Here is a 23035-nt window from a genome sequence, read left to right as displayed (position 1 = left end):
AGCCCCATGTACATCACTCTGGTTGAACCAGTGCAGAACTGATCAAGCCCCATCTGTCCACTCATGGAATACTGGCTAAAAGTTTCCTGCATTTGATTTGCTTATTTCTGGGGCGTAATTAAAAATGCAGCACTTTTAATAACAAGCTGGATAATATTGTACTGCCTTCGCAGTGGAAGAGAAAGATCCTGCATCCATTATTCACAGCTCTCTCTGAACTCATGGCTGGATTTTGCCAACATATTAATTTTCACCATTTTTTTTTCCCAAGGAAAAAGAAAAGACCTTTGGAAGAGAATCAAAGTACTGAGCATACAAAACAAGCACACATGCAAATCCAAATCTGAAAATGCTTTCGGCTAAAAAAAAGGGCTGCAAATAAAAACAGAAAGGCAATTTAAACAATCAAATTAAATAATCCAATTAAAACAAACTAATTCATATATTCCCATGGGTGTCTTGATGAGCTCTAAATGGAGGCCCGAACTGAAATAGTACCATTAATTTAACAAAACAAAATTATTCTTGCACTCCCCTCCCCCAAAATGGCTGTTTTGCTAGAAATCCCATCTTTATCTATTTGAACTATTCAATTTTTAACAGCCTTTTCTGGGCATCCAAAGGACTTTTGTGAGTGGCTACATCTTTCTGGGAACTGCATGTAGATCTGATTAACACTGATAAAATAAAATCAGAATCTACCACCCATAATGAGGCAATTATCTTGCAAGCTAAAAATAAAAATGAAAAAAATCCAATTAAATTACTTCATTCTCACTAATACTGACCAGTTGTTTTTCCCAGCACTTTTGTCTCAGAAAACATGCACAAGTGTGCATGCAATCTGCACCCAGAAACATGCACTTATGCTGCTGCATATTACAACAACAACAACAACAATAATAATAATAATAATCTATATTTCACACTTTATGGATAGACATTTAAGAAAAATTGAGCTCTATTCCAATAAATATTGGGGTTTTGCATTTTCTTTACCTCTTCTGGCTAGCATCAGCAACAACAGCATTACCATATGGCCAAGGTGGTCAAGAAATTAGTAATTTATTGCCCATGATCACACCAAACTGCAGATGAATTATATAATTTGTCTTTATAGGCCACATTATGATGGCCACCCTGGCATTGTCCCCATGGTTACACCTTGATTAATTCCTGAATTATGTGCAGAACTTCAGCATAAGCAGCTGCTGGGCAGGAACCCAATGTAAACACGGTACCCTGCTTAACTGGGATATCCTATTGAATTATCCTTTATTGTGCCACCAGGATGCTATTAATAGTGACACTTTCAATAAGCTGCATTTTTGAAAGTGAACTAGAAATCACCACAGTGGTAAAGCACTTAGAAGTTATTGCTATACCACGGAAGAAATACAAACACAGTTATTAGATGTATTTTTAAAGGAAGACTTTTTTTTTACTCCCCATATGATTTACTACATTCCCAGTTTTTATGTCTGAAGGTGTTGCCTGAGCAAAACAAAGATTGTGCTTACTTGGCAAGGAAATTCTAAATTGCTGATGCCAAGCACAGCACACTGAAGACAAAGCTATTAGGATTTTAAAGAGTATAGTGGGAAATAAACAGCTAAACACAAAGAGAACAGCGTGGGATGGAAGAGGTTCATCAACCAGTTCTGAAGGCAGGCTGGTCCAGGAGCAACTGAAAACAAAACAAAGAAAGAATGGGGGTTTGTGAACACAGAGCTTCCCACTATAAAATCATGGGTGCTGTTTTAGAAAAGGATCCTTCTCAGAGCTGCTTTAAAACATGTCAAGAAGATGTGAAGGTAAGGCTCACACCAAAAACACCTCAGAAATTTCTACTGCACCAAAATCATAAAAAGGGGCATGCAGAGGTAAAAGAAAACAAGAAACAAGGACAAAGTTCATGTGGTGGATGCCCTCCTTGTCTTGCAGCAGGTTTTGCTCTGCATCTGTGCAGAATCAGACACATGGATTTGGGCCAAGGAATACAGTTTTGATTTTATTGAACAATCTTTATTGGAGGAGAGGGGTTGCTAAACTTCCATTTAGAGCTTTTTTCAAAATGTATTTCAATAAAAATGCTGAGGCTCCAGGGATGGTTATTCCAGAATAAATGCAGGAGCTTTACAGAGTAGAGCTATTAATGTAGAACAAGGAAAGAAAAAGAAAATACTCTTAAGAAATTAAGGTCATCTCCCACCTTTCATTCATCCTTTTTTTCCTAAAACTACCTATCTCACCCTAATATTTTTTTGGTTCAAGACCTGAGGACTCCTCTGGCCATTTTACTCACTACAGTTGAGTCAGACTTCCCAACCTTCCCTGCAATCATGCTAAGAGAAACCTGTTTTGTTTTTTTTTCTTCTTTTTTTTTTTTTTAAAAACACCTACTCCAACAGTTTTCCAGTCTGTTCACCTTTAGACCCACATTCATCATGAGTTAAGAGGTGACATTTGAAGTCTGGCAGCTCCTCACATTCACAGATTGGGTGTCTTGATCTCATCTAAGGACAAATTTTTATTTATCTGCATGCTCTCTTGCTGAAAGCATCTTTTTTCCTTTACCAGATAACCCCCAAATCAACATACACCCAATATACATCTCACACTCTTTTGGTAACTGGTCCTCCACTTAGGAAGGAATTCAATTTTGTAGGTTCAAGAAAAATCAGCTTGCAAAGGCAAATTAAGTGAAAAATGTATTATACTTGAGAATGCAATTGCTAAGTAACCCCCTCATTTATAAGATTCTTCACTGAATAATGACTTTGGGAATATCTTGTGAAGATGAGTTTTACGTGTCTATTAGCTGCCAATCCTGAACCTTTTCCCTCGCCCCATTCCCTAACAGGCAATAGCTGCAGTAACAGATTTATCTTTAGTTTTTGTTAGTCCTGGCTTACCATGCAAGGGGGAGAGGAAGCAATTCTTAATCTGCTGTGTCTAGGAACAAAAGGAAATAATACAAGTGAGGCACAAGCCAGCGAGCTCCAGAGCCCCAGCGCCCTGCCTGTGCTCAGCAGACCAGACATAAGGAGACCAGGGGGAAGAAAATCCATTTCCAAGGAGGTTGCAGGAATAAAGATGCCAGGTGGGAGGATGGCCATGTTCTCACCGTGCTTGTGTGCAGGTTTGTAGCTAAGAAGGTTTAAGGACTTGGCATGGGAAAGACAAGAGCTCCCCCAGGAGCCTGGCTTTGGGCTCACCTGGGCACAGAGAGAGCTGTGCCTGGCCAAGGGACAGCTCACAGACACCTCCTCACCTTGAGGAGTGGTGGAGCCTGGACTGTTTTTAGCAAGGGACCAAAACAAACTCAATTTCCATGCAGACAGACTGCCTCCCGTGGTGGCCAGGGCCAGGACAGGTCTCTCTTGCCTGCAAACAAGTTATAAATAGCAGCATTATTCATGCACTGATAGCAGATATCCCAACACGTCTCAAAGACTCGGTGACTGCAAAGCAAGGCAGGGTGATACACACCAATCCATGGCATTCCCAAAATAACCTCTTGTTTGTAGCTCTTGGACAAGGCAGGGCTGCATCCTCCTGGTGCAGCAAAAATGTCAAAGGCAGCCTCCTCTTTATCCACGTGGATGAACTTGCTAAGAGGAGCCGTGCTGCCGGAGCAAATCAGGTACAGCTTCAAACAGAGATTAAGTGACTTTCACAAGCTGGAAAGAACACTGGAATAAGGGGAATGAAAGGGAGGAAAGATTAAAAGAAAGGTGAAGAGGTGACCTCCTTTGATGAAAAAATGAACAGGTTAAAAAATATGAAGAAAGTACATCTGAAACCCAAAAGCTCAAGCCCTTTCAGTAGTATTCAGACAAATCCCAAATAGGAACAGATTGTTAAGGGTTCTGGAATCAAGAGATGTGATTTTTGTTAAATACTATTTAGCAATACTTAATATTCAAGACATATTTGACAAAATGTTTTTCCTCTCAGACTTTAAAAAATACTCTTTTTTAAAATCTAACTATTAGTATACATTTTATATAAGTGAGACAGACTTATGAAAATTAGTTTCTAATTAAATAAAAATCAACAGATGGCACACTATAGGCAAGTCTTTATTTTGCTCATTAATTATATGGCTTTGCCTGAAAATTCTTGTGTGATTTAAAGGGTTTACAATTTGATCACAATAACTCTGAAAAAGTCGCATGAAATCTGTTTAAACGGGATTGTCCCTAACAATGTCATTAATGACAGATGAAAAATATATATACAAGGCAAGAAATCTGAACAACTCATATTTCCTAATTTTTACAAGCATAACATTTTTTTTTTTCCAGTCTTGGAGATTGTAATTACCTTCTGTCAACAAGGTATTTTAATTCACATACACAAACAAAAGCCTTCGTGGTTGCAGCTACATGTGCAACTCTGCACAGGGAATCACAGGATTATGTCTTGTTAGGTGTGAAGTGCTGGAACTCTCTGTATGGAGTAGCACAAATAAAAATATCAGTAAACTGAGCTGCATACAGATTGGATCTTAGTGAGGAAAAGCACGAGTGAGTCTTCCTCACCCCAGCCTTCCAAAGCAACTTAACCTTAATGCACTTTTCTGACATGGCAAGTGCAACTTCCATCTAGCTAACTTTACCTTCCCTCACCCTTGGCTGGAAAACAGGATAGCCTGGGTCTGGCTTCTGGAATACAGGGCTCAGACACAGAGGGGGTTTTGTTCTGGGCTACACAGGACACGATTTCAGCAGTGTTTTCTATCCCAGGAACTGTCAGGGGCAACTGCAGCCACAGCAGCACTGGCAGAAGCCATTCTGGGCTAAAAAATCCATCAAAGAGTGCTTCAGACCCTACTTTGGGAATTTTTAACTAGGACTAAATTAACTCCACACCCCCCTGGACTCCCCCACAGCAGTTTCTGGGGGTAAGCAATGAGTACAATAACTCACCAATATGTTTTTAGTTGGTTATCACACATGAAAAGTGACGATGCTGAAACTGAGAGGAGCAGACTGACATGTAAATGCAGGGGTTTTGTCCTTGTGCAAATAAGGCACAGTTTACTGTAGGCTGATTTTTCTCTGTGTGATATCTGGATTAGTAATTAACATTTTAATTAAAGATGGATTAACAAATATTAGGAAAATTATGTCTGGAACTGTTCAATTTAAAATCTACCATATATACACAGATAAACATGTCATTAAGTGCAAGTCATTTTCTGGTCTGTGTAAAAATGATGTGATTTATGTCTTTGAGAGACAGCATAATAATTTGATAATATTATACATGGAGACAACTACTGAACAAATATAACACATGGGGAATTAATTTTTTTAGAAGCTATATAATTACCATTAAATTTCAGATGTTCATTTAGTGGAAGCTCTGACTGCAGTTCAAGCTATAGACTAGGTGAACTTAGCTATGCTCAGATAGAGCATGGTGGTGAAGGAGGACACACTGTTCTAAATGTAAATTGTATTAGCAACAACATATTGAGATTTCTGTACTCTTTGTTCCATTTGCGGATTTTTTGCCACGAGAATAAATCACAGCGTGCTTTCTGTTCTTGCAGCAATCTTTGCAGGGAGAAGCCAGAATCTGCACCATGTGCTTTCCACTCTGCATCTGGTCTCCTTTTGTCGAGGCACCCTGGGTGCTGGGTTTGCTTTTTCTGCTGTGTTTTTCTGCGAGGGTGAAAACTCCTAATCTCCATCTCACCTTCTTACCAGACAAGGCAACATTATGATCTGAGAATAAGTGGCACTAATGGCCAAGCAAGTCAAATAGAGAATAGGAAAAAGAGCATAATGTGAGGAATATTTGGACCTATTTACTGGTCATTAAAATTACAGATAAATTGCACTTTCAGCATGGTCACAGAAAGGAACTGGAACAAGCACAATTATGGCAAACAGTATTATCAGAACCTGCAAAAAACGTAACTGTTCTCATCAGCACCTTTTAAACCAATCTGGATACAGCTGAATGATTTTGCATTTGTAAAAATTTACTATACCTGGATGAGTAGTAAATAGCATAATACATACAAAGAAGCATTGATTTATAAAGCCAGCCTTTTTACTCTTTAGTCCCAAGGTGTTTTAGCTTTCAATAAAACACTCGAAAGAAATGAATCCAGATCATTACAGTGCACAGTTTCTAAGGCAGTAGCAAACAAAACAAAAAAATCTTTTAAGCCAAATAACTTCAAAATGGCAAAGCATTCTGGTTGTGTAGTTGTTGAGCATCTCCCTGGGTTTAATTTCATTGACATGAGTAGTGACAAAGAAATTTATTTCCGACAGGTACTGAGAAGACAGAGCACTCACTGGTGGGTAGAGACACATATCCAATGAGAAGCAACTGCAACAATGCACAGCTAAGCAAACACGAAAACTGAATACCTTTGGAAAGGGAAAAAGCCTTTTCATCCAGGCCAGTGTTTAAGGCAATATTTATATAGGTCATGTCAGATTTGACTATAACTCCTTTCTGTATGTCAGTGTCATACATCTAAAAACGCACATTCACAGCTTGGAAGGAAGAGGAGACTCAACAATAAAGTCTCTTGTGTCTACAAAGCAACTAGAAAACACTGAGGCAGCAGAAATGCATTTTAGAGCTGCTCACTTGAGTTTAAACATGACATTTTGTCATTTCATGGGCAAGCAAGAACAGAGCAATACTCACAATACAGAGTGCTAACTCTGACACCATGCGTCCTAAAGGCTGTTCCAACATCTTTGTGGAATAACTTCGTTAAACTGTGGTTAGGACTTCTGCTATTTCTGGTTGGTTTTTGTTTTTGTTTTCAAAAATACTAGTGTCAGTCTTTGGACCACACTGAGGTTCAAAGCCTTGAGCTTGGAACTACCTTACCCACATTTAACTGTGCAAAAATTGGCACTCGACAAGAGCAGAGCCCGTGTAGAAAGGCAAGGATGGGGTGAATTGGTTTTTAATAGGAAAGACTTTTCTTGCCTTCCCAGGCAGCCTCATGATTCTAGCAGACAGCAGTGCAAAGCAAACACAACCTCAGAGTGTTTCTGAGAAACACAACAGCATGATTTAACATCCTTGGGGTACTGAGAGCCATCACACAGCCTGGCCACAGACCACAGCCAGCTCCTCTGCAGAGAGAAATCCCTGCAGGCACCTACAAGGCTGAATCCCAACAGGAATGTCTGTATTCCTACCGAGTGTCCAAGGAGGTAATAAACAATTTCCATCTACTGTGAAGTTTTTTTATGTGAATTTCAGAAGCCCAGGCCCCATACATTTCCACTGTAAACACTGTAATGTTTGCACCTGTTCTTTCTGTAAATGTTTTGACTTGTCCTCAGAGCATCCTTTGAAACTGCCAAAGAACCAACACCTCCTCGTTTCTTTAACTTGTCAAGTCCTGCACTGCTATTAACACTGCAGGAATAAAAGCAGAAACAAACACAAAACCTCAGCTGCATTATTAGAAGAAGAGAAATAGAAAATGCTGGTCATAAATAACACTGAAAGTTCCAAAATGCCCTCGCAGAAGTTGCTGCAATGTTTTGAGGGGAGAGAGGGTATTCTGAAGTGGCACATGTGCTACCTGAAGCTGAGCTGTCATAGCAACAACCTCATTAAAGCACCCCTCTTGGGAGTGCTAACCTGTATTCCAACTGTGGAAAGATGTCATTTATAATGCAACTTAATTCAGTTAAGAGTCAAAGTATAGTAGATAGCAGAAAAGTGAAACTGCTAATTTAAGGAATTCAGAAATGAACACGAATACCATATCAAACAGCTGTGAAAAAATCTGGTTTTTGCCCTCATCACCTTCCATTCCCTGAAACCACCACACCACTATTTCAGTCTTTAGGCCTATGACTTACAAATTATTGGCAATGCCTCTTTCCTTGACATCATCCCTGTAACCAGGATGTGGCTCTTTTCTAATCTTGCCACCCCTACACAGAAGGCATTGCCATCTCAACTGCTCACCCTGATTGTCTCCAGCTCTCACACCGAGCTCTTACCCCAGAAAGTTACACCCCACAAACAATCCCACAGCAGGATCTGCTATGCTGCTCTACTGCACCATCCTCAAGGTGCTTCCTTCAGTATCCATCCTCCCTCCAGAATCCCCCAAAAATGACAATTCAAATGAGCACTATGATCCTTATTAAGAAACATCTGCCAATATTCCGAGCTGCCTGGATATCACATACTCATCACTTCTCTAATGGAGTGGCTGTGCAGCAGCCGAATAAATTCATGCATATTTGGATTTCACTTTTAAAGATCTATGATTTAATAACTAATTGACAGCAATAATGCATCAGTACGATATGTTTTGGAAGGGCCTTTCAGTTTTTAGAGGAGTAGAGATAATTGCAGATGAAAAATGAAAGAAAATGGCACTGCTTAGTAAATGAGTCGTTAACCTTCCAACCCGAGAGCTCCCGCTGGAAGCCTGACCAGAGGGACTGCAAGAGCTCCAGCAGCTGCAAGAGAGAGAATAAAGTTAATTCAGCTTTGGATTTCTTTTCTTTTTTTTTTTTTTAATGCTTACAAAACTTGGTCTCCATCTCCTCAAAACAGTTGCCTGCCACAGCATTTCATGCATCACGAGGCAGGCTCAGATATTTCCCCCTTTGGTAGATCTCACAGTCAAGGTGAGCTTTGCATATCCTTGCCCATAATGTGCTGTCTGCAGCATTTTAAGCTAAAACACAAACCAGTCATTTGGTGTCAATGCTTTGACCTTGAGTGATAAAAATCACAATTTTCCCTTTGTGCTCGCAGCTCCCCAAACAGCAGGAACAATCTCCTCAAAGGTCAGGGAGCTGCAGCCCTGCAGGGCAGCACTCCCACCATGGGAAGGTGGGAGAGGAACAGTGACCAGCAGAGCACACAAACTCCCAGTTTGAACTTCTGTGGATCCCAGAAAGTGTCTCAAGTCATGATCCATAGTGCTATCTCTCAGTCAAGACTGCTTGGACAAACTATCTAAATGTTTACATAAATCAACTCTCCAGAAAATGCTTTTCTTTTAACCTCAATAAATTTTGTTAGGCCTTAATCCACAAACTTGATTCAAATTTTGGTAAAAATGTGAAGACTTGCAGCTCTGTATTTGGATCACAGCCTACAGTGCTATTGCTTCGAATAACAACACAATACAGAGACGAAGCAATAAAAGTATCTGGGACTTGCACAAAATAGGTTATTTACATCGGGCTTCAGGTATGACTTCAGCTAAAAAAAAATATTGCTCATATTTGTACTGATTTCAGTTATCCTGCACAGCCACACTTGCTAAGAGATACATAAAATACAATTATTATCTTCTAGCTTGCTGGTTTGTTAAAATAAGCCATCTCTGCAGTTCAAGGTATGGTTTTATCCAGTACATATGGATCTCTACAAGACTTTCTGTATTAATGTGTTTATTTGTTAACTGTTGGCAGAGTTGCACAAGAGTACTTTTGCAGCCAGTTGCAACTTACAGATTTTACAATAAAAAGGAGAAATATTGGCCAGATAGTTAATTAAATGGCACCAAAACAGTTTTTTCCCCTTTCACAAATTCCAGTTAGTATTCCAAACCTGTCTCAGGTGCCCCAATGACACAAACACCAATAAATCTTCATTTATTGTCAGTAGATTTCTAACCTGGCTGTTTTAAACAGCATGATGAACACATTTTAGCAGAATATATTAGCTGTGCCAGTTTAATAAGAGGGAGATTGATGAAGCCTTTCCTTTCTTCCTGTGCACGAAGCCCAGCACCCAGGCAAGAAAATCCTTCAGATTTTCCTTCTTCAGCAACACCATTGCCTTTCCTGGGACACCATTTCTCCTCCTTGGGCTATTATCAGGCTGTCTTCTCCAAAAGAATTTTAATAAAATTGAAGAGGGATCTCAAGCTTTATCAGCACCCACCTGATGAGAGAGGGGGAGGAAGAACAACCTCAGCCTCAGGGACTGCATTGCCGTGCCCAAGCTCTGCAAAGGTTTCCCCTCTCTGTTTCCCTCCTTGTTGGTTCAAACCCAACACAAACTGGATGTGGTACTCTGGGACTGACAGGGAAGGTCTGAGGAGGGGGCAGCCTCCCCTGGGGAGGAGCAGGGTGCAGCCCAGGTGGGCCAGGGTCCATCCCTGACCCCTCACTCCAGGATCAGCATCATCAGCATCACCAGCACAGAAGACGTCTCAGATCAGATTCTCTGGCAATCAAAGGGTTACTAAGGACAAAAGAGAGATTTTCTTCCCCATTATATAACATTAAAGACTACCTAGAAAAATACAAATGCTTCCTTTTATTTTCTTTTTTTTTTCTTAAGGAGAATACTTAGCTCATATTTAAAATTGCTCCAAGAACTAATGCTATTCTTGATGCCTGCATCATTCACATGAATCAGAAGACCACACCATGAGCTGCCCTTCTCCACCACCATCACAGGAGAAACAGGAGCCCAACCCCACTCCTTCCAGAGGTGCTTTACCTAGTCCCAGCTGCTCAGGTATTTTCCTTGCAAAAAAAACCATAATTTACCAGTTTTTCCATAACTTTCCCCAGCCCCTTGTGCAGAAAAGGCTGCAAAGGGAGGCAGGAGCTGTGACCTTGGCAAGTGTACGAGCCCCAGAGGTCCAGCAGGAAGGAGATGTTTTGAGAGGTGTTTCTCCCCCAAGTATGGGTATGCATATTATTACTGGCTAATGAAATTCATACTCATAGCTCCCACTTATTCCTTCTGAAGGATATCCTTTTGGATGCTTTGTGGTCCAACAGACTTTGACATCTAAGAACCTGTTAGTCTGCTTTTTATTCCTCTTGTAATTAGAACAAATGTTCAGGTTATTGAGAGAATTAAGAAAATCAATATTAATGAGCTTTTGGACTATGTTATTAGACGGTTTCAGCCGACAACTGCAAAGTACTCTGGCTTACTTTGACAGGCTTTTGGGTTTGTCTGCTGCTTTTAAACACTAACAGACTTCTCAGGGCAAAAAAATGTTAACTCTGTGCACCCAAGCCGACCAAATTGTAAAAACTCGGTTTATACCAGTCATTACACACTTCTGCCCCTAAAAACAAAAGAGCTCTAAAGAACAGAGCACTCCACCAAATACAGTTTTGAGGTATGTATTTACATTAAATATAACCAATTGCTTTAAAGGGCAACCATTCCCACAGCACAAAGTTCACATAAATTTTCCCACAAGTCCCAAATGCAAACACTATCTGCAAAGTCCACACGCTTTGTATTTCACCAAAGCTTTGCAGAATACATTTAGCATAAGAGAAAACAGAGTTAGGTTTTACTCTTCACTTCATCTTTTCTGACAGAAAGATGTCAACAGAAAGGTGCTGTCAGGAAAGCTGACTGCAGCCCATGCAGCTTTATTACTGAAGTATGGGGGGATTACATGGTGTTATTGAAACATCACTGCACTACTGCTGCCTTCTTTTTTTCCCCTCCTTACAGTGGTAGTGATTCCTATTGGGATGAATTACTTTTAAACTTCACTTATTTATCAGTGGGGGAAAAATAAAAAATTAAAAAGAATTCTATAAGTCTAGAATAAGGGAGGTGAATGTAAAATACACCCACACAGACTTGAGGTCCCAGAGTGGGTTACCATTCATTTCTATAAAAATTAGATCAGGATCATCCATGAACTCTTCACTAATACACTCATTCCCAAAAGCAAGTGCTTCAAGAAGCCTCCTGTATTTTCAGGAAAGAAAGAAAAGATGTTGATTTCCCCATGGCTTATCAAAGACAATACTTGCACATACCAAATGTTGCTGCTTAACTCTTCACGTATTCAGCAGCACAAGTTCTTTTCAGTTCAGAAGCACTGTGGAGACTGTTAGGGATTTTTTTTGGTACTGGACATGCCTTTTTAGCTTCCCATCAAATAAAATAATGCTGTAATTTAACAAGTAACCTTCCTCCATTCACTTCCAGTTTGTTTTTTTTCCCTGTGGCTGCAAACCCCAAATGAAAACACAGCATTCGACAGACACCTGTACCACCAACAGCTGTGACTCTCCGATGAGCTCGGCAGCACCTGGCCTCCTGAGGCTGTAAGGGAATTTCCCAGACATGAGAGTCTGTAAATTTGATAGGGAAGGAAAAAAAGGAAAAAAGAGAGAGATATCCTACTCAAGATGAAACCAGAATTCGTGAGGCGAAATCAGATGCAAACCAGTGGGAGTCACCAAATCAGTGGGAGTCACCACTCTGCTGGCCCACCAGCAAAACACCCATGGCCAGCTTATGCTTCTCAGGTGTCCCATGATACACAATCCAAGATTTCCACTCAGCTGGGGCAACTTTTCCACTCAACAGAAAACAGGATACCAAAAGAAATTAAATAAAGATGTTTTTTAATACCACTGAGGGGAAATTACTTTTGTGCATGAATAAGTGGTAAGCAGTTCAAGATGACCACCATCAGCAGACAAGTCCTTCCTCCCCAAAAATCAGCAGCAGAATCATCAGCTGACTTCAGAACAAACACACTGCTGTGTTAATTTACTCCTAGTAGCACACCAAGGACATGCTGTGCTATCTTTAGAAAAAACTGGCTACTGTGGGGCGAAGCAGACTGTTGATATATTACGCTCTGACATTTTTCATTAAGATATATAAACTTGTGGAAGATGCGCTCTTGAATTTGCATATTTGCATCATGCTTTTCATAGCCACGTAAACAGCCTTTAATGCACTCCAATTTCTTTGAGCTGCTGGATTAGCAAAGGGAATGAATGCAGTGGAAGGATCCGAGCTGTGCCACACCTACCGGATCTCAGCGCTCATTTTATGCAAATGCTTTTAGTTATGCTCCTAAGGCTCACAGCCACTTATTAAAATCTCCTGAATTTTCAAGTCTTTTTGCTGGTAAGTCTTCAGAGCAGCAGTCAACAGCAGAATGGCAATCATGGGCAATCACTGAGAGTTTAGTTATGTTACAAGTTTTTGTGAGGCACTTCTGACACAGTGTGATGCCATTGTGGGAAGACAGGCCACCAATTAATGAAAATCAGCATGGCTTCATCAAGGAGCATTTAACAATTCTAACTGACATAAAATCATAACATGGTTCATATACTCATTACTGAACACCACTAATTGGTGTGAGGAGTTATGCTGTTTGCAGAAAAAAATATGGAACTTATGAATTGTTCCGAGAATATTCCACAGCAAAGGTAGCAATAGCATTAGAAACACAAGCAGGCTTTATACACTCGAATGTGCTTCAAACAGGCTTTAAATACTCAGCCTCACAGTTTGTATCAGAGCCGTATTTCAGAATTTTGTCATCATCTGTTGACAACCATCTGCTTCGAACTTCTTACCGCCCTAAGAGTGGCCAAAATTGGATACTGACAGAGAGAATTTCTGCACAGAAAGCAAACGATTCACAGGACAAAATAAGTGTCAAAGGCTGGAGACCTGGACACAGAGGCCCAGAAATCCAAGGTAAATAAGAAAATTATAGGAATTTAGATCTGACACTCCTGCAATACTACTGGAGATGCAGTTCACAGGTCTCTGAAAATGCAGAAGTACCAGATTAGCTGACACCAATTCTCCAGAGGAGTATAATCTACAGAGTAAATAGGTAATATTGTGTACTGTCAACTCTACTCAACTCACAGCCACTGGAAACGCAGAGAAAGAAATGTAACACAGCAAGTGCAGGCTGAGGAATTCATTCAGGTGGGTCTGTACACACACACTGACCTGAATAGCTTGCTCCAGTTTGAAGAAATGTGATAATGGGCCACTTGGGTGAGGGCATCAGATTCTATCTGCTGAAAAAGGCCCTGGTACTCCTGGCTTTGCTGTGCTTAGCACAGCACCTCTCATGCCTCCCCCTCTAGGTTCTATATACACATGTATATATGTGCAATGTATTCTCACAGAAGTGTTCACAGCAGCCCTACAGCAGCACCTGCTCAGGTGAGCCTCCAAACCACCTTTGTGCTCCAACACAGAACACCTTTGTTTCCAAAGGAACACACAAGCTGTAGGCCTGGGACAGCACTTAAGTTTTCACACTTTTATAATCCAGACCTGTTTCATCTCCCCTGCACAGGATTTAACATTGCAGCCTCAAGAGTTTTGTCTAAGACTCTTTACTGTAAGATACCACTATGGAGAAACCATTTGCTGCTCACCATTCTTTCTGAAATCTAAATATAAAAATAAAAACACTTGGCTTAGGACTTGGGCTCAAGGAGAAAAAATTCCACTTTGCAGCCTTCCTCCACTCCATGTACTCTTAAACTCCCACTGCCTGCAAACATCCCTCAGAAAAAGCAACTTCAATAGTTACACAAAATAAACCTCTTTTAAACCAAGTGTTTCTGATGAATTTGGAAGGCAGGCCAGTTTCCCTCCAGGAGATATATGACTGTCAGCACTGGAGAACACACAGGCTTGACCTACCCCTCATTATACTTTACTAAATAGTGCTGGAAAAACAGCTGCTTTAGGACAGGTTCCAAAAGAAGGTCAGTCATGCTCATCCTTGGATAAATCTGCAAAGATTCATAGGGAGCTGATGTGCAGAGTGAGAAGGTGCCACCTTTACAATCCTTCCACATCTCCAAAGCCAATATGCCTTTTTTATGAAGAAAAGGGTAGTGCATCATGTAGAAGACCAGCAGATCTTTCTGTATAGAAAATTAGGTTTAACCAACCAATGACTTGCAGACCATACACATCTTAGCATATTGAGCTGTCTGGAATTTTCTGACCTCACAAGAAGGCAGTTTCCTAGCAAAACCAGATGTTTTTACATGAAAAAAAATCAAATTAACTTTATTAAAATAATTCATGCAATAACTCCTCTTCTAGAGGATTATTAAAAATTCTGAAATGAGAAGTAATCATGCATGTGATGCATATAATTTAAAATTAGAGAAGAAAAATATGAACATGGGTTCAGTTTAAGAAACCCCACAAAATTGAACCAACTATTTGAATAAAAATATTTCAAGAAATAGGTATTTCTTGCATAAAAGTCATAGGGCAATACAGACAATGTAATTTAATTAGAGGTCATCTAATAAAGAATTTCCAGTGAAATTTAAATAAAATTTTTAAAAGTTCTTGTATACTTAGATGCAACCTGATTCTATTACAACAAGGACATAACAAAGAATCCATTGACTTCAGTGGTCTTCATGGAGGTTTGAAATCTATTTGTTTACAAAACATAAAAAATGTTTTGCTCCAGAGAGGAAAAAGTCTCATTGGCAAATGACACACTTTGATTTCCTAAGCACACAGCTTTACACAAATACCAATATACTTTGGATAAATCAGTGTGTGTTTGCATATGCAAAAGAGCATCCAACCAGCAATGAACTTACTTTGCTCTCTCTTCTTTTATCTTCCCTGTATTTGCAAGCAAAAAGAGGAAGGTGTTTTGTGGAGATCTACCTATCATGTAGAAAATTGTTGTGATTTTTGTCATCTTCTGGCATTAATGTAACTTTTTCAAACTCACTTTCTTTTGACTACACAACACTACAGCATTTCTCAAAAAAAAAAAAAAATTATACACTAAGAGAGATGTATCAGAAATTGTGGTTTTTTTGGTACTTCCAGTGCCTTAGAATCATTGAGAAGAACTTCACTTGAGGAAAAATACTTTCCTGCATGTTAAGGGAGGTGGAGACTCAAGTGTTCTACACCACATCACAGCCTCTGAGAAAATTATAAACAGCAGCCAAAACTATTGGACAATATCAAAACTGTATTTTAAAAAGTAGCACTCACAAGATATTTTTGTTAGTTTTCAGGCAGGTAAATTACAATCAGAAAGCTTTATGAGAAAATCACATGGGAATTGCTGTGGGAGCGTGTCCATGCGTTCACAGAACAATCTTCTAGACAGAGCACCTCACATCAAAACTTCATTTGCAGAGCATTGCATTGGCATTTGTCTTGCTTGCACACAGCCCATCCCAGCCCAAAATACCACTGCAAAAATCCAAACCACACCTTTTCATTCTCACTGCTCATTCGAGGAAAACCAGGAGTGACTCTTAGGAACTGCTGTTAAAAACAGAGCCCTACAGCAGTGAAAACTTTGAGGAATTATAGATATTATTCTGATGGCTTAGATTTTAGCTTCTAGCACTTATTCTACTACACTTGAAGTGCAAGTCATTCAAGAGTGCCATGCCCAAAAGCTACCAAGGGATGTCCTACAGACAACCAGGCAATAGACAGCCCAAAATACACGGGTATTTCCAAGAAAAGGAAATAGTGCATCCTTGTTCCTGCAGTGAAGCTGAGTTTCAGCTGCCTGGCTCCTCTGGAAGGCCTCATCACTCAGCAGGAAGCAGCAGGAGAGGTGTTTAGGAGCACTGTCGGGTTGGGAAGAGCATTTCAGGATGCAACGTACCATATCTAGAACTCGTAATGCTGTAATCTGTTTTTCCGCCTCAGAGAGCTAGGCTGTATTTCCAACTGCATGGAAATAAAAATCTCCAGGCGTACCTCACTTCCAGCCTGGCATTACATCATCTCTAAAAAGCCCTATTACTTAGCAGCACACTCTGCATATTGCAGTGTTTTGTTATTAATACACCATTGCAATTTATAGCAAAATGGTCAATAAAAATGCGGTTTCTGAAGATTCAAACAGCCTTCTCTCCAGCATGCAGCCCTGCCCTCAGACTGCCAGGGTTCACAACCACCCCACACAGAGCCCAATTCTGGATTTACATACTGCTTGGGAAGCAATGACACATCCAACAACAAATTATAATGGGCTCATATAACACTTCCCAGGTACAGAGAGAAATCTTACTCCTGCAATGTGGATCTTGCAAATTAAATCAGATTAATAACATGGTGAACGTATTACTGGCAAAAGCATGTGTTTATCTCTAATGATCCTTCCCAGTTGCCATTAAATCTAATTAAAAGGCACTGACTGAGTTTTATTGGAATTCCATTACTGAGGTCTAATCCTGCTCTCCCAGAGCCCAGCACCCCTGGGAAAATGCCCTTCCCTCCTGCAGGGGCTCCAGAGCATCCTCACCAAAGGAATCCTGTCAGCAGGACCACGGCTGGGCTGGGCAGCTGATTCTACAGCAACAAATCCTGGCTATTTCATTTTACCAACTGCTTAAACATGAAGATTTGTATCACTTTGCAGCACTATGTTTTGGTACATCTTGGGAATTTGTCCCATTATGGTCAACAACTGGCTAGCTAGCTGGGAAAAGTTTACAAATATTTTCGTCTCTTCGATAGAGATAATTTATGGGGGAAAAAAATTCAACTTGTTCAATTAAAAAGCAAACTAGTGGGTTGGACAGAAGGTGCAAAGTCATTATTTGAGTAATTATATTTTTAAAGAAACCCAATTAGTTCCTAATTGCACTTACAAATTTAAGACCTAGTTCTCCAATGTCTACACTTAGCCCAAACTGACATTAAATACAGACTCAATAGTCTGTATGACTCGCTTAGAAGTAGCCAAGTTCTGCTATTTTCATCTTCACTGTTCATCATTAAGAATGTTTTGAGGAAGTGCAATTAAAATGAGTTCTCTAAGCAAATTTTTTTTTAATTGCATTTGAAGAACAAGACTATTAAGCAACAGATTAATGCATAAAAACTAAGAAAAAAGCAACAACACGCTGGGATTCCAAATATGCTACTGTAACAAAAACAACGTTCTATTATCTAAATTGCCAGCCTTTCTAGAGAAAGCCATCATTCTAAATTCACAAGTTACAATTACGTAAGTCCTTTGAGCCAGTGCAAAATGGAGAAACCAAATTTCTTCAGCTTCAAATAACCAGTAAGGGATCTGTAAGAAGGTGCTGGAGGAACACTCACTTCCAACCTGCAGACTGAAGTCAATGTGCGTTTTGCCAGGTTAAATGCAGAAACATTGGGGTCCATATGAACCTCAAAGGCATGGCATGGAGTCAGATTTACACAGCAGCCGTCACACAGCTCTTCAAAGCAAGCACTGTGTGAAGTGAGAGCTTCTCTCCAAGCCTTTGGAGGACAGCTCCTTCAACCTGCCACAGCTCCAGCAGAACTGCTGTGATAAATTAGTAAAAGGCTTGCTGCAGAACAAGTTTACACATAGTCTTTTCACATCAAACACCTAGTTTTGAACTTTGAAATGCAGCTTAGCCTTTAAATAGTTTGTGTGTTTCTACCACTTTCTTTTTACTAAACTTCAGCTCTCAGAAACCACTGAAAGAACAAGCCAGGTAAGAGAGAACATGAACATCAGTTCACAGAAACCCACACACAGAGCTCAGGCTCCAGGAGTGCCAGGGGTCTGTGTGTGCACTCACACACTCAGCTGAGGGCAGACAGACAGCACTGAGCGCCTCCAAAACCAGCCAGCCACTGAAACTGCACATTTCCCACTATTCCTAACTTTAATTAACCCTTATCACATCACACATCTTGCAAAAAACTGTCCCAAATTCCTTGATATATTTTCACCCTCCTCTGCAATTTTTCCTCTCTAGTAATAGGCATGTTTCTTATGTAATAGTTTTTTTAGGGTAAATAAATAAACAGCAAAGTCATTATGATATTGAAAGCATCCTTTTTGCACATAAGATACTAATACTGAATATCTATGTTCAAAACATAACAGAGTTAGCTATGGGAACATCCACCTCTGTAGTATAGCTCAGAAACAGCTTTTGTAGGTTTTTTCAAGAACGCTTTCCGACAGATGGCCAAGCTGGAGCTCAGTCTGGTGAAGTGCAGCAGTGCTGGTACACCCAGTTTCCAGCATTAAGCTGCTAATAATGACAAAGTTGTGTTGTAAAGGCTCCCGGTGCAGAGTCACCTGCTGTGGCACCTCACCAGGGAATGAAGGCCATCAGCAATTGTCCCAAGGAGACAAATTTATTTTGCCTGGTTTGTGTTTCTGCCACAGGGTGAGAAATCCAAACTCCCACCAGCCTGACCTTAAGCCTGAAAATTCCATTTCAAAGTAATTTGCTTCTAGATTTCACTTAAATACGGTCAAAGGACACTGCGAGAACAATAAATTCCCTGTTAAGTGGGATGAAGACAGAAGTTTTGGAAGTGTTTTTGGGACTGCAGAAAGGAGTAAAATTCATGAAGATTTGTCGTTCCTTCAAAAAAAACAGTTTTCAGATTAGCAAAAAAAATATATTTAAAAAAACAACGTGTGATATGCCATCACTCATGAACTTGAGTTTTAAGTTATGTGACAACATTTTCCCATCCCATATAAAGTCTCCCTTTGCAGGAGCATCTCTTGTCTGCAAGACTTTGCTGAGAAGCTGTTTCACCATGCCAGCACTGCCTGCGAGCTCCAAAACACTAAAACCACACATGAACGAGTGGGAGAACACAGTGGCTCAGTGCTGCTGACAGCAGTGACGTGCCACCAAAACCCAACACAAACAAGCCTCAGCACAGACAGCAAGTCGATTAATAACGAGCAATGCAACTCATTAATACTGGTGTGGATACATCTCACTGACAACACCGAGATTACCCAGTCAAGCTCCCATTATCCGGGGCATCTCTGCAATTTGGATCACCTCTAGGTAATCACTCCAATTAGGGCAGTGGATCCATGTAATGATGCTCACAGCAGCAGACACAAAAATCAAGGATGGCAGGGAAGGGTGTGGGAGCAGGGTGAAGCTCCAAGGCTGGGAAGAGCTGCGGGAAGGAAACGCCCACAAGAACCAGAGAGCACCGACGGGACCTGTGAAGTTCCCCAGAGCGTCTGCAGGGAGAGCAGGTAACAAATGTTGCCTTCTCAGCTTCCCAAACTGTTTGCAAGGTTTTTCTCAGGCTCCATAAATTCATTTGTTGCAGCTCTACTGTGAAGGAGTTGCAAGTGTCGCAAGGAATGTGGGTCCATCCATTTCCTTAGGAAGAACTGACTGAAGCAGAAGGAAAGGAAATCGCCTCTCTGTGGCTTCAGTGGCACAACCTCAGCTGCAGCAGGACTTGGCCCTTATCCTACCACACTCCCTGGCTGGATTCCCTTCTGCTCACTTCCCTTTTTGCAGCTCCCCTTCTCCATATCATTCTCTCGTCACAATTTTTTTATATACATGAAGTTAGAGGAGCTTTAACCTGGCTGAGGACCTGATAAGACTGAAAGAATTTAATTGTATTTCAAACCCAGACAAAAGGGCTTAGATAATTCAAACTTCGCTGGGGTTCCCCTCCACCTCTTTTTTTCCTCCTGATGTTGCCCACTGATCTAAGAGAAAGTGTTACCTCTCCCTACAGCACCTCACCAGTGTGTTATATTACCATGGCTACCACAACAGTGCTATTAACACAACCCATGACATTTTCCCAATTCTCTTATTACCTATGGCCAACCTCAGTGCATTCCAAATCTCAGTGCCTTTCACATACAGTAAGCTTAGCATGCTCCAGTGACTCAGAATTTCCTCCTGTAAAGGAAAATCAGCTTGGTATGGTCAATAATTTTTGCACTGTATCATAAAGTTTATCTGATGTGCAAATGTAATTCCCTTTCTGGATGCCTCATCCTGAATCCCTTTTAGGTTGAGACCACTTGACATTTTTTGTGAAACAAAATGCCTTTTAAGTCATAATTTGTGCATGCTCAGTTTTGATAAGACATGACATTATGATATGATGAGTTAGTTGATTCTAAGTAAATTTGATTTATCCCACTTTTGGGGCTGGTATGATTTACAAGGATGCTGCCTTTTAAGATAGGATTGATTTTAATATAAGCTGGCAGCACCTTTTTTTTTTTGGTGAAACACTAAATCAGAGCAAGGTAACTATGAAAAATAAAAAAAAAAGGAAAAAATAAACAAATTTAAACACCAGAAATTAATATTCATGCATAATTGGCACTTGCTTACCGCTATGAAGGAATACAGAGCAACAAATCAGTTTCCAAAACAATTCCACAAAATGTTTGGAAGTTTGATTTTTATTCATAAAATCAGATACAACCTACAGTTGCTGAAATCTAATCTGACCATTCTGTGAATACCATGGAAAGTTCTTGAAATATTTTCCATCAAACAAGCACTACCACGACCACGAATCTTTGTGAACCAAAGCAAAAGCATATGTACCCTTCATAAAGCTGAAAAGATTTCCTGAGACCCTTTCCTCCCTGGCTGTTCAAGTGCCGTTTTACGGAACACTGTGCTCATTTCCTCGCAATACCCCTGCACCTTGTGATGCAGCGTTTTAAACATGCAAGTTTGCGATGCTGCAGCAATACTTTCCTCCTTGATAGGTAGTTATTTCTCATTTTCGCAGCATGAATCACCTATGTAATTCTGATGGCTACGCGGGAAAGGGACGGCAGAGGTTTGGTAGTTCGACTGAAGCAGAAATCTATACCCCATACTGACTGTGCAGAGGCATCCGCACTCACCCAAACGAGTTGTAAGCAGTTAGTAAACAATTTAGTAGGTAATGTGTACGTGATGGAGAGGAGATGAATGTCTGACAGTGAGAATCCAAGGCTTTAGAGAGTTACTGAAATCTACTGAAATCTAACTAAACCCTCGCAGAGTGCGTACATCACCCAGGGCATCTCATTCATGAGACCACGCAGTTTGGGAGCTGAAGGGCTACAAGAAACCGACAGACAATTTTCTGGCGAGCGGGGTTTTCTACAGCGCTAGGAAAACCTGAGTCAGAGCAGCACACCGCCGTTCCCGCACCTGAGCCACACAGAAGGCGGACTTGGGCTATACTTAGAAAATATCCAATTCAAACATCTCGCAGGAAGATGAGAGCACTCTGGTGACTGTGCAATAAGCGACACGAAACCCAGAGCCCCGCTCCGGCGAGGGAACCTCGACCCTCTCGGATCGGGGACTTCTCTGAGCAGAACCGAGTTGGAAGTTCCGCGCTCGCCCACCCCGCGGCTGCGGGACCCCGAGCCCCCGTGCCCAAATCCAAGTTCGGGCGCCGAGCGAGCGGCAACTCGGGGACATTGAGGAGGGAACTTTTGGAAGGTTGCGGGGAGCGGAGGGCGCTCGCCCTTCCTGCAGCACATCCCCGCCGGCCGCAGGGCTGCCTCGGGGAGCGCGGCCGGGACCGCGGGGGTCGCCGGCTCGGATCGCACCCCGAGATTCGTGCCCGGCGAGGCCATGGGGACCACTGGGGACATCATCCCGCTCCTCGACTCCGTGTATTCGCCGCCGCCAAGGTTCGCCCCCAACTCGGCGCAGCGCGCCCGCAATCCAGGCGTGCGGGAGCGCGGGGATGGAGAGCGGGGATGGAGCGCAGGGACGGAGCGCAGCGAGGAGTGCGCTCCGCGGCCGCGCCCCTTCGCGCAAGGCGCAAGGGAGCAAAACTTCCCGAGCAGAAGCGGCGGAAAGTTCCGCGGCTCCGCACCCCGCCGCGGACGCGGACGCGCCTTACCTCCGCGGGCTGCCGCTGCCAGCGCCTCGGCGACGGGCGGTAATCCCCAGAGCGTCGCCAGGGCCAGGAGGAGCGCGGACATCGCGGCGGGCGCGTGCGGGAGCAGAGGCTGAGCAGCCGAGCCTGTTCTGCCGCGGGCGCGGAGCGGCAGAGCCTTGTGCGGGCGGGGAGGCGCGGCGGCACCGGCGGCACTTTGCGGAGCGCGGAGCGCGGCTGGGCTCGCCGCACGCAGCGAGCGGGCAGCGCGGGGCGCCGGCGGCCGGCAGCGCCGCGCTCCGCCCCGCACCGCCCCGCGCACCGCCCCGCGCCGCCCCTCACGGCTCCGCGCGCCGCCCCGCGGGGCTCCGCGCGCCGCTCGCTCGCGCCGCCCGCTCCCCCCCCCCCCACAGTCGTCCCCCCGGCCACCGCGCGCGCGTGCCGGAGGCGCGAAGCCACCTCGAGGGAGGCGCCCTTCAGGCCCTCAGGCCGCCCGCCTCGCGTGGGAATGGGGCGCTCTCTGAAATTTGAGGGCTTGTTTAGGCTTTTTTTTTAATAATTCGCAAAGGCGAGTGAGGCTGAGGGAGAGGAGTGCGTTAGCAAAAAGAAAAAAAGATATATATATATATTAAAAATAAAAAGAAGCCGC

General features: G+C 42.2%; 1 protein-coding gene across 6 annotated transcripts in view; it reads right to left on the bottom strand.

Annotated features, from left to right (window-relative positions):
- Positions 1-22660, bottom strand: part of LRP1B (LDL receptor related protein 1B) — a 638472-nt gene extending 615812 nt beyond the window's left edge. For all 6 annotated transcript variants that reach the window (XM_064718934.1, XM_064718938.1, XM_064718939.1 and 3 more), the window contains exon 1: positions 22411-22660. In XM_064718934.1, coding sequence (XP_064575004.1) covers positions 22411-22492 — 82 coding nt within the window. In that variant the 5' untranslated portion in view covers positions 22493-22660. The remainder of the gene's footprint in view (positions 1-22410) is intronic.
- Positions 22661-23035: the final 375 nt, after the last annotated feature.

Source organism: Zonotrichia leucophrys, chromosome 7 (assembly GCF_028769735.1).
Source record: "Zonotrichia leucophrys gambelii isolate GWCS_2022_RI chromosome 7, RI_Zleu_2.0, whole genome shotgun sequence".
In the NCBI taxonomy this organism is placed as follows: Eukaryota; Metazoa; Chordata; class Aves; order Passeriformes; family Passerellidae; genus Zonotrichia; species Zonotrichia leucophrys.
This window is presented reverse-complemented; position numbering and strand designations above follow the sequence as displayed.